Genomic DNA, 13173 nt, shown 5'->3' with positions numbered 1-13173 from the left:
CTCGATTGACCAACTTAAAGAAACAAGAATCCGATATGTCTACTTACTTGGGACAGGTACAGGCAGTCATGGAGGAATTTGACACGTTGATGCAGTTACTACGAATGTGGAAAAACAACAAGAATACAAAAAAACATTGTTTCTAGTTCCTACTCTTGTTGGACTTCCTCCTGATCATGATTCTATGCGTGATCAGATTTTAGCTAGCCCTATAATTCCTACCATCAATGAATTATTCTCTCATCTCCTTCGTCTTGCGGCACCTCCCAATCACAAAGTAGTTTCATCACCCACTGTTGACTCCTCTATTCTCGCATCTCAAACCTTTGAACAGCGTACATATCAGTCTATGGAGAATCAGCGAGGGGGAGGGCGTTTTGGGAAACCTCGATCCAAGTGTAGTCATTGTCATAAGCCTGGACACACTCGTGACATATGTTATATTTTGCATGGTTCACCACCCAGTTATGATCCTATTGTTCGAAAGGAATATAATGAGTTCCTTCGAAATCGCGCAAGTAAACAAACATCTTCACCAGTAGCATATGGTGCTCAACCTAATCAACCATCCAATAATGCTCATATTGCTCAGAATATGACGAGTTCCTTTAGTAACGTGCAAATAAGCAAACGTCTTCACAAGTAGTTTTGGTTGCACAACCTGATGTGTCTGTTGGAGGTAATTCTTTTGCTTGTGTGTCGCAATCTAGTACTCTTGGAACATGGGTCATGGACTTTGGGGATTCTGATCATATCTCTGGTAATAAATCATTTTTATCCGATATTGTTTATTCACAATCTCTTTCAGCTATTACTTTAGCCAACGGGATCCAAACAAAACCAAAAGGGGTTGGAAAAGCCAAACCCCTATCTTCTGTCACCCTAGACTCTGTTCTTTATGTCCCTGGTTCCCCTTTTAATCTGGCATCTGTTAGTCGTTTGACACGTGCCCTACATTGTGGCATAACCTTTTTTGATGATTTTTTTTCTCATGCAGGACCGCAGTACGGGACAGATGATTGGAACAGGACATGAATCACAAGGCCTTTACTATCTTACCTCTTCAAATTCCTTAGCAGCATGCTCCGTTACAGATTCCTCAGATCTAATTCACAAACGTTTGGGACATCCAAGTCTATCCAAACTGCAAAAGATGGTGCCTAGTTTGTCTAGTTTATCCACATTAGATTGTGAGTCGTGTCAACTTGGGAAACACACTCGTGCTACGTTTTCTCGTAGTACTGAGGGTCGTTCAGAGTCTATTTTTTCATTAGTTCATTCTGATATTTGGGGTCCTAGTAGAGTCAGTTCCACCTTAGGATTTCGTTATTTTGTTAGTTTCATTGATGATTATTCAAAATGTACTTGGGTTTTCTTAATGAAAGATCGTTCTGAGTTATTTTCTATATTCAAAAGTTTCTTTGCTGAAATACAAAATCAGTTTGGTGTTTCTATTCGTACTTTTCGTAGTGACAATGCCTTAGAATACTTATCCTCCCAATTTCAGGAGTTTATGACTCACCAAGGCATTATTCACCAGACTACTTGTCCATACACCCCTCAACAAAACGGTGTAGCTGAAAGAAAAAATCGGCATCTTATTGAGACCGCTCGTACTCTTCTCCTTGAATCCAATGTTCCGCTGCGTTTTTAGGGAGATGCAGTTCTTATGTCTTGTTATTTGATAAATAGAATGCCCTCTTCTTCTATTCAGAATCAGGTTCCACATTCCATACTGTTTCCTCAGTCACATCTCTATCCTATCCCCCCTCGTGTCTTTGGGAGCACATGTTTTGTTCATAACTTAGCCCCACGAAAAGATAAATTAGCTCCTCGTGCCCTCAAATATGTCTTTCTTGGTTACTCTCGAGTCCAAAAAGGGTATCGTTGTTATTCACATGATCTTCATCGATACCTTATGTCCGCTGATGTTACATTTTTTGAGTCTCAGCCTTACTATACATCTTCTGATCATCCTGATGTATTTATGGTCTTACCCATACCTCATGTTTTACCTATGCCAACCTTTGAGGAATCTACGGTTACTTCTACATCTCCAGTTGTAGTGCTACCACTACTAACTTATCATCGTCGTCCACGTCCAACCCTAGTCCCAGATGATTCATGTCATGCGTCGAACCCTGCTCCTACTGCGGACTTACCTCCTCCTAGCCAACCGCTTGCACTTCAGAAAGGTATACGATCCACTCAAAATACTAACCCACATTATACCTTCTTAAGTTATCATTGTCTATCATCACCCCATTATGCCTTTGTGTCGTCTTTGTCCTCTATTTCCATTCCTAAGACTACAGGTGAAGCACTTTCTCATTCTGGATGGAGGCAGGCTATGGTTGATGAGATGTCTGCTTTACATAAGAGTGGTACTTGGGAGTTTGTCTCCCTTCCTGCAGGTAAATTTACTGCTGGTTGTCGTTGGGTTTATGCAGTCAAAATTGGTCCAGACGGTCAGGTTGATAGACTTAAGGCTTGCCTTGTTGCCAAAGGGTATACTCAGATATTTGGGCTAGATTATAGTGACACTTTCGCTCCTGTTGCTAAAATAGCATTTGCTCGTCTTTTTCTATCTATGACTGCCGTGCCTCTTTAGCAGTTGGACAGTAAGAATGCTTTTCTGCATGGTGATCTTGAGGAAGAAGTCTATATGGAGCAACCACCTGGTTTTGTTGCTCAAGGGGAGTCTAGTAGCCTTGTATGTCGATTGCATAGGTCACTCTATGGTCTGAAACAGTCTCCTCGAGCTTGGTTTGGGAAGTTCAGCACAGAAATTCAGGAGTTTGGCATGACTCGAAGTGGAGCTGATCACTCTGTGTTTTATTGATATTCTGCACCAAGTCGATGTATCTATTTGGTTGTTTACGTTGATGATATTGTTATCACCGGTAATGATCAAGATGGTATCACTGATTTGAAGCAACATCTCCTTAAGCACATCCAGACTAAAGACCTTGGCAGATTGAAGTATTTTCTAGGTATTGAGGTTCCTCAGTCTAGATCAGGTATTGTTATTTCTCAACGCAAGTATGCCTTAGACATTCTTGAGGAGACAGGAATGATGGGATGTAGACCTATTGACACTCCTATGGATCCGAATGTTAAACTCCTTCCAAGACAGGGGGAGCCACTTAGTAATCCTGAAAGGTATAAACGGCTTGTTGGAAAGTTGAATTATCTCACAGTGACTAGACCTGACATCTCTTTTCCTGTGAGTGTTGTAAGTCAGTTTATGACTTCCCCTTGTGATAGCAGTTGTTCGTATTCTGCGATATATAAAGTCAACTCCCGATAAAGGACTACTCTTTGAGGATCAAGGCCATGAGCATATCATTGGATATACAGACGCTGATTGGGCAGGATCACCCTTTGACAGACGTTCGACATTCGGATATTGTGTTTTAGTAGGAGGTAATTTGGTGTCGTGGAAGAGTAAGAAACAAAAATGTGGTTGCTTGATCTAGTGCAGAATCAGAATATCGAGCAATGGCGACAGCAACTTGTGAGCTAGTTTGGATCAAACAGTTATTGGGAGAACTAAAATTTGGCAAAATTGATCAGATGGAACTTGTGTGTGATAATCAAGCGGCACTTCATATCGCATCAAATCTAGTGTTTCATGAAAGGACTAAGCACATTGAGATTGACTGTCACTTTGTCAGAGAAAAGATACTCTCGGGCAGTGTTGTGAAAGGCGCTTGCCTTTCGCCTTTGGCGATAAGGCGAGGCGAGGCGAGGCACTTTCGCCTATTTGCCTCAAGGCGAGGCGAGTTGAAAATGGCGACCTTATGGCGCCCTTTGGCGACCTTTTGTGACAAGGATGGCGTCGCCTTTTTTTTTTTTTTTTTTAAAGGTCTGATTTATAATTAAAAGCCAAAATTAGGGTTTTTTTTGGGTATTTTTGCAAACATTCCACATTTGCGATTGATTCCTCTTCTCCTTAGTCGCGAACCCTTCGTGTTTGCCTCCTTTTTGCAAACACCGACTTCGCGACCTTCTTCTTCAACTGACTTCGCGACTACTGCTCCTTCGCCGCTTCGTGACTGCTGCCAGGTACGTTTCTTCTTCTTCAGTTCTTCTCTTCTTCTTCTTCTTCTTCTTCTTCTTCTCTTCTAATTCTTCTCTTCTTTTCTTCTTTTCTTCACTACTCTGTTTTTCACTCACTACTGTGCTCTGTTTTCAGTGTGGTAGTGAACAGGGTTGTTCACTCTCTCAGTGCTTTGTTCACTATTAGTTTTTTAAATTCAAATATTTGCTAATATATGTTATTGCTATTAAGATTTTGGATATTTATATGTGCAATTAAAAATTTTAATTTTTGGTATTAATTGGCGCCTTAATTCAAAAAGGCGAGCGCCTCGCCGCTCGCCTCGCCTCGTGGCGAGGCAGGCCCCTTGTCGCCTTTTGTCGCCTCTCGCCGTCCAAAACACTGCTCTCGGGAGATATTGTTACGAAATTTGTGAAGTCAAATGATCAGCTTGCAGATATCTTCACCAAGTCCCCTCACATGTCCTCGTATTAATTACATCTGTAACAAGCTAGGTACATATGATTTGTATGCACCTAGTTGAGGGAGAGTGTTAGAATAGAAATAAGTATTTCCTACTTAGAATAGGAATAGGAATCCTAGTTGGAAAAGGATTCCAATGTAGTGTCTATAAATAGGGTCTCAATGTAACAATTTAGATACACAATTCAATAATATTTTTCTCATATATTTCTCACATATACTATAATGATGGGATAAGTTATCTCATATATATGGCGGAATAACTTATTATTGGTTTTTAGCAAAGATATCAGGGAAATAGCAAAGAAAAGCTTTGAGAGAAAAAAAATACAATGTTATCAAAGAGAATTATTTTATAAATAACTCAAAGACATATATTTATAGCTACAATTCCTACTAACAAATAGAAAAATATGCTAATGATTAAATCCAATCACAAAAAAGTAGAAAATTAACTCTTATATTCACTTAACAAAATAATCAGAAATACTAAAAACTAGCTACTGATAGATTTACTGCAATCTTTTAGAGATAATCCAGCTATCTATTTTATTTCGAAATATCCCAAGACATATCTTCAACACTCTTGCTTGGATCGGGAAATGTAGATGGTAGTCTTGACTGGTATGGACCTCGTAGCCTGTCAATTCATCTTTGGTCTTGCAAGGCTTGTGTTCATCTCTTGTTGGATTAAATAAGAAGTTTTTACTTCTCATTTTAACTCGTAAAATCTCCTATTTTGTGGCATCAAAGATTCGACAATACTTGTCTGAACTTGTTTTGATTGAAATAGTCCTTTTTCCTTTTGCAGGAACATAGTCATCATTCCCAATTTTGACTTTCTTATTTTCCATAGACATGAACTCTTTAAAAATATTTTTGTCATAGGCCATGTGGTTTATACAACCACTATCAATTATCCAACATTCTGAATTCATGGTTGAAAATATGTTGCCACAAATAAGTGGTCTTCTTAATCTTCATTGGTGACTTGGGCATCTGCTCATATTTCTGAGATTTGCTTTTGCAAGTCACATCATGACCAAGTTGGTTGCACAACTTGCATTGTGCATCTGGCCTCTTTCAACATTTAAATGGAGGATGACCTTTTTGCCACAGCACTGACAAGGTGGTGATATTTCCTTGAATTATTACCCTTGCTTTGAGTCATGTGGTTGACTGTCAAGGCTCCTTCAACCATACCAACTAGAAGATGTCATATTTACTAAGGTTGATCTTTAGGCCTGACACCACCTGGAACCATGCCAATACTTATCTCAAGAAGATCAACTGAACACTATCTGCATCACAAAAAACATAAGTCTCATCTACAAACAAAAAGTGAAACACCCTAACAAAACTTTGTCCACCAACAACTATAGAGAAACCCCTCAAGTAACCTCCTGCCATAATTTTATTTATCATCTTGTTCAATGCTTCCTTCACTAGAATGAACAGCATAGGGAACAATGGGTCACCTAGTCTTAGTCCTCTTGAACTACCAAAAAAGCTGCATGGACAGTTGGACACAATCACAAGGACCGAATACCTTATCGTTGGATGCAAAATTTGATCCATTTCCTCCATCTCACACCATAACATATCCGGTGAATATTTTTAAAGTAGATCAAACTCTAACACTGTCAGGAGGATGAACAACATGAGAACTATTGTTCTCTTAGACTAACATGAATATACTTAAAGCACATGTCATCATGTGCAGCACATACACATACACAGAGGGGGAGAAATAATATGCAAAGCAAGTGTTATTATTTCATAGGCAGAGCAGGTGATAATAATAGAATTTTTCTGGCAGATGCATAGATGGAAAACCATGTGTTAAGCTGGTGGAACATACCTCTGAAAGTTGCTTCTCTTCACTACACAAAACAGTTGTGTCAGAGAGATCACTGTGATTTGCAAAATCAGCAAAAGGAATCTACAATGTAGTGAACAAACTATCAGGCACCCAAAAAGTAGTCATCCTTAAAACAGTCATAAAAGATTTAACCTCTCTAGAAGTCAAAATAAAAGGAGCTCGCCGAATGAATGTCCTTCCAACAATTATCAAACAGCCACAAAACAAACTAAAATAAAATAGAGTTAATACCTCAAAATCACCTTCCACATTTTGTCAGTATAATATTTAAACTTTAGGGTGTTGTTACACCACCACCCACCCCTCTACCCCATCCCAAACTATAACATTTCCTATCAAAAAAAAAAAACATGCAGTGTCAAGTGGCATGGAGAGTGATTCCTCTTTGTAGTGTCTGAGAACTAGAGAATAGGTCAAAAAGAGCATCTACGTGGAATTTTACAGTCAATTTTTTTTTCTTTATTTTGGTCAACTCCATTAAAAAAGCATAACACGGACAAAATTTATTTAAGTAGTTTAAATATTCAAACTTTTCAAGTGAGTTTATTATTATTAAGTAAATTTTGTTCTAAATTGCAATTAAGTTTATGTTATTGATTATCTTTTTTATTTTCCAGTTATTTTTAAAACATGAGTTGTCAACTGAATTTACTATAATAAAAAAAATATTGGATTTTGAAGAGGGAAAAAAAACCAATAAATTTTAGATAAGCCAAGAAGAACAAATAAGAAAAAAAAAAATTGTTTTACGCTTTAGTGTAAGATCTCTTTTGTTATTTTTTGTATTACTGTTATTTTAGAGTTATCTTTAACAATTGAGTTTACTGTTATGGTAAAATACAGTCGTGATTTTTAACTAGATATTTTTTCTGATTATTATATTTTTATTTTACTACTCCTTTTGTCCCAGCTTATATGACTCACTTCCCTTTTTAGTCAGTCCCAAAAAGAATGACACATTTCTATATTAAGTAACAATTTAACTTTAGAATGCCTATTTTACCCTTAATGAAATGATTAATAATCACATAAACATCTATCACTTATTTTAGATCACAAATTTCAAAAGTCTTTCTTTCTTTCTTAAACTCCATGCCAAGTCAAACTAACTCATATAAAATGGGACGGAGGGAGTATTATATTTAGGTTGTGTTTCAATCAGTTCTCCGTTATTATAAAAGATATGATTTAAAGAAATAAAAAATGAATAAGAAAAGAAGAAAGCAAAAAGAAAAAATAAGAAATAAGAGATATAAAAATAATATAAAATACCACATGGATCCTCTTGTTTGCCTATTTTCTAGCTCCTATACACTACAAAGAGAGTAAAACCACTATCCATGCCACTTGATACTGAAAGGAGTTTCAGATAGAAGATGTTATAATTCAAGGGGATAACAGCAACACCCCATAATTTAAGTATTAAACTGATGAGAAGTGGATAGTTTAAGGGGGGTTTAAGGTATAAACTCAATACAATTATTATTTTGATAATGATAACTTACTCAATATAATAATTAAAGAAAACAAATAAAATCCCCTTAACAGAAATACCATTGATACCCCCCTGGAACTTTCCCATGCTCGCGATGTAACTGAAATGCAGACAAAGAGTTTTTCATCAATGTGGGCATCCAAGTTCATAATCCATGATACTAAAGGAAATGTTGAAACACAAGACCTGCTCCATGAAAAGGAAAAGGACTACCTTTCCAACATGCTAGCTTTGCTTCTTTGGAGCACAGCCGATAATAAGGGTAGGCAGTTTCCACATAAGTTAAGACGGTGTTCAGGCATTTAGTTCATATAGACTGGAATAGCTGGTTTATTAACAATGAGAACTACTTCCTTTAACCAAATCCACATCACTAATATGAAACTCACGTCATGAGAAGATAGATGTGTGCTTCCAGCTTCCTTTATGTTTTAATCTTAGGTGGTTTAGATGAATTTCTTCAACAAAATAAATCATTCTAGAGAAAAAGGCAAGGAACACAAGGATTCTTGCAGCTTCAGCTAAACTGCTTAAGTAAAAATGGAAATTTTAATCCTGTCTACTTCTTGCCGCTTATTAATCATATGGGAAGCTAGAGTTTAAAGATATAAAATACCAACTATGTCATTTGTGAATATTTAACGGCAAAAAAACACTGCAATCATAACAAAATGCACAACAGGTCTGGATCAAATGGCGACCATCTTAGGAGAAGCATTTGAAACTCCAACTAGATCATATTGAAACTGTGTGCACATCTTTGCAAGCCTGTAGGAGACAACTTAATTCAAGTAATTTGTACTTGGAAAATTCTTTTAAGAAAAAAATGTATCTACATTGAAAGACTTTACCTAAAGCACATGCATATTTGAAGTCCTCTAATGTCACATCTTGGATAATTTCAGAGAATTGGAAGGAAGCCTGAAATCAAGAAATAATAATATTTTAGGAAATAGCTTGGGTTAAGATTTTTTTTTTTAAGAGAGTAACAACAAGAAATGCTATCAGGCACTTAAACCAAGGTTAGTTAAAGTCTTCTAGTTCCGGGTACCCGTACATCGCCGGTAAGCTTGGTAACTGTGTTTACTTCCATCATCCAATACAACATGCCCAATATAATCCCACAAGTGGGGTTTGGGGAGGGTAGGATGTACATAAACCTTAACCCTACCTTTGTGGGGTAGAGAGACTCTTTCCGGTAACCCTCAGCTCAAAAGAAGAGTAATCAAAGTAGGAATGAAAGGAAAATAACGCCAGCATAATATCAAGAAGTACACATCATATATAGCAACAGGTACTAGTAAAGATCGGAGAATAAGATACTATTTCATCCAGTAATTGACTAAAAACATGGACAACAAGATTAATTTTATAGTTGGAGATAAGTCATAGATATCACCAAAAATGTTATTTTTTCGGAAACATGGTATGACCAGATGGAAACAAGGAACAACTTGCTACGAAGAATGATGATCAGCTCGAAAGTTATGACATGGATATGCCATTTATTACATAAGGTATCAGAGGTTAGAGGCAAAGAAGTCAGAAGGTGGAAGCTCAAGGACCATCAAGCCAACTACTTTTGTGCAAAGAAATTTAATGACTTCGGCAGATTTATATTAATAGTAGAAAAGAACAGGGGAGTAAAAGATCCACTGTTATACTACCATAAACAGCATTCAATACAGGATGGGACGAGCCAGCATACAAAATTAAAAGTCTTATTTATAGAAGGGATCACATTATAACAGAATCACAACATCTAGTGGTGGACTCAACCTTTGTTGAAGCAACTAAGAGATACAGGTGGACAGCTAGTGCTGGAAAATCATTGAGGATTCAAGGGAAGGGAGCAACATCACGCCAATGGAGCAGAGGAAATTCCTGATAAAGAAATTCAGGGCAGATGCTTGGTGAGACACTTTGATGGAGAGGAGATCCGAAACCAGACAGTTGTTTGAGGATGGGCTTAGGCAAATGGGAAAACTCAATCGGTGTATTTGAAATGTGTGACCATCAATTCCTGTTTCGAGTTTCCAACCAGGAAACTGACGGAACACATTCTGATTTGGGACTGGAAGTGGGAGTGAAAATCTCTGCAGTTGTCCTGCAGTCACCATCGTCTGGATGTGTGCAGGAAAAATCCAGTTTGCCGGGACTTAGATAAGAGTTCCAGGTCTTCCCTTTGTCTTACCTCATGCAGTTTCTGCTTTCTGGTTGGCTTGGCGGTGCTCTCCTGCCTCTGTGGAGAGAAGACAGAAAAAGGATGTTTCCCCACTTCCCCTTTTTTGATGGAATAAGAAGGATATCATTAACAAGAAGCATCAAGAAGATGCAAGCATTACAAAGAGATTACCAGCTCCCAGGAAGGCAAAAAAAGCTATCACAACTATCAAGATCTATGGAGCTGATAAATTCTAGGAATGATTTAACCGTAATTACAGAGGAGTGGTTGACCAAACTAAAAAGACTAATCAAACACCTAGCCTTAATAGAGGAAAGGGGTCTCTTTTGGAGGCAAGAACCATTAAGACTGATCCAGCTGAAACAGATCACTTTTGGAGGCATCTAAGTTCTCCAGATAAGTTTACAGAGCCATAGATCAATAAGCGTCTTCCTTGAGTTAGATGTAAGTAGCCTTCTTTGACCGAATAGGAGCCATCCCTGTTATTTCCCCAAGTGAGTCTATCCCTGCTTTGGCTGTGGACTGAGCTGGTCTGGATGGTGGCCATGAGGGCTATAAATTCTTCCAACTCCCAGTCATTTAAATTTCTCCTCAGAGTCACACATTCTTCCCAACACTAAGAGATGGTTGATTCTGGATTGGAGGCAATTTGAAATATTCTAAGAAATATGCTCATAAGAGGGATGTTTCCCAGCCAAGTGTCTTCCCAAAACTGGATGTGCTCCCCACTTCCCACTTTGAGAGTAGCATTGCTATAGCAGACCTCCCACGACTTCCTCATAGCTTTTCAGACCCATGTGCTTCATTAGAGCACCAGTGACGAGTGATACCAAATTTTGCTTGGATCACCTCCTTCCATAGACCAGTTGTCTCCTGATTGTACCTCCAACGCCACTTCTTAGCATACACTTGTTATTTAATGTCAGGTCTTTAATCCCTAAGCCTCCAAACTGCTTTGGCCTGGTAACTTTGGCCCAATTCACAGGGTGGAATTTGCGGTCCTTACTATTACCTTCCCAGAGGAAGTCTCTCTAATCTTGTCAAGATGTTTTTGCACCTTAACTGGCATAGGGAAAAGGGACATAAAATAGGTGGGAATACTATCCAAGACACTATTGATGAGTGTTCCTGATAGAAACTAATATGAAACGAAATGAAAATGAAACTTTAGTGGTTAAATAAAGTGAAAGAATCTTAAACACTGCATTAACCAATAACAATGTCCGTATGGAGTGGACAAATCTCCAGATATAAAGACATAATAATATTTTTCCTTCCCAGAATTCTCCTAAAATACAAATATTTATAGTAAACATAAATAACTCCTAACAGATAGAGATAGAAACAGTTACTGTTGTAAATAACTGCTGCTGCCTGCTGGTAATAACTTCTACTTTATAACTACTATAGATAATTACTGCTTATATATTTTATCCTACTTAATATAAAGAAAGTAAGACACAGATAAACTAAGATAGATTATCTCCACATGTTGCTCGCCTATATTTTCTTCTAGAGTAAGTCCTTAAAGGAGCATTCATATCAGTGCATCCTCCCTGAAAAGTCGCCTTGTCCTCAAGGCAAAAAGAAGGAAACTGATCTGCAATGAGATCATAGTTTTCCCAACTAGCTTCTTCAAGCGAACGGTCAACCTAGTGAATGAGCAGTTCCAAAGAAGAAGAACCAGCTTCTTTAACCCATCGATGTGCAAGAAATCTTGGCAGGAGATATGGTGAGTTCCCAATCTTCATTAAGAGGAAGAGGGGCTGGTGGTATAACAGCTTGCTGACCATGAGCTGGACGGAGCACAGATACATGAAAAATCGGATGTACTTTGGAGGAAGCAGGAAGCTCCAGTTCATAAGCTACAGGTCCAACACATCGTACAATTTTATATGGTCCAAAAAATCGAGGTGACAATTTTTCGCACCAGCGATGAGCCAAAGAACGTTGACGGTAAGGCTGAACACGTAGAAAGACAGAATCTCCAACTTGAAAGGTAACATCTCTACGATGAGAATTAGCTTGCTGTTTCATTCGAGTTTGAGCCTTTAAAAGTTTATCCGTGAGAATTTTCAGCATGGCATCACGATTCAAAAGTTGTTCTTCAAGTTCAGCAATGCTTGTTTCTCCATGAACATAAGGAGAAATGGATGGTGGGTCCCTACCATAAACAACTTTGAATGGGGTAGTTTCTGTGGATGAGTGAAAGCCCGTGTTAAAAGAAAACTCTGCCCATGGTAGATATTGACTCCATCTACGAGGCTGCTCCATAACAAAGCATCGTAAATACGATTCCAAGCATCTGTTAACAACCTCTATTTGTCCATCAGATTGTGGGTGGTAAGAGGTACCCATTCTTACCGAGATCATTGCAGCCTCAAGTATCTCCAAAAAGCACTGAGAAAGATAACATCCCGATCAGATAGAATTGACCGAGGAATGCCATGAAGACGCACAATTTCTCTGCAAAAAAACTTAGCAACAATCTTGGCAGTATATGGATGAGAAAGTGGGATGAAATGAGAATACTTGCTGAGACGATCTACGACAACCAAAATTGTATCAAAACCACCAGATTTGGGAAGTCCTACAATGAAGTCAAGTGAGACATCTTCCCAAATTCTTTCAGGTATAGGCAAGGGTTGAAGAAGTCCAGCAGGTGCTAGAGCTTGGTATTTGGCTTGTTGACAAACCAAACAGTTCTGAACAAAGATCTTAACATCATTCTTCATCCTTGGCCAGAAAAAGTTGGAGGAAAGGCGCTTCAAGGTTTTTAAGTATCCTCCATGCCCGGCAGAAGGTGTATCATGAGACTCTGAGAGAAGCTTTTGTCGAATAGAAGCTTGCTCCGGAACGACCAACCTTTCCTTGAAATAAAGTTTCTGATCCACAAGATGAAAATCTGGTTGTAAGAAAGGATCATGGTGAATAGCTTGAATAATCTCACGAGTATATGTATCTGCTTGGAGAGCATTTTGCCAATTGGAAAAATCCATCGGCACAGGAATAGCAAGAGCCAGAAATTCAGCATTTAATGGCCTCCTTGAAAGAGAATCAGCTCCCAAATTGTCTTTCCCAGCTTT

At 38.2% G+C, this 13173-nt stretch overlaps 1 protein-coding gene across 4 annotated transcripts in view; it reads right to left on the bottom strand.

The window, feature by feature from the left end:
* The window catches only part of LOC102594470 (ribulose-1,5 bisphosphate carboxylase/oxygenase large subunit N-methyltransferase, chloroplastic), a 48660-nt gene that overhangs the window by 16516 nt on the left and 18971 nt on the right, over window positions 1-13173 (bottom strand). For all 4 annotated transcript variants that reach the window (XM_006355849.2, XM_015312566.1, XM_015312567.1 and 1 more), the window contains 3 exons: window positions 8754-8823; window positions 7962-8002; window positions 6387-6467 (listed from right to left, as the gene is read on the bottom strand). In XM_006355849.2, coding sequence (XP_006355911.1) covers window positions 6387-6467; window positions 7962-8002; window positions 8754-8823 — 192 coding nt within the window. The remainder of the gene's footprint in view (window positions 1-6386; window positions 6468-7961; window positions 8003-8753; window positions 8824-13173) is intronic.

Source organism: Solanum tuberosum, unplaced genomic scaffold (genome assembly GCF_000226075.1).
Source record: "Solanum tuberosum cultivar DM 1-3 516 R44 unplaced genomic scaffold, SolTub_3.0 scf00209, whole genome shotgun sequence".
NCBI lineage: Eukaryota > Viridiplantae > Streptophyta > Magnoliopsida > Solanales > Solanaceae > Solanum > Solanum tuberosum.
The sequence above is the reverse complement of the archived record's forward strand: the minus strand, read 5'-3'. Positions and strand labels throughout refer to the sequence as shown.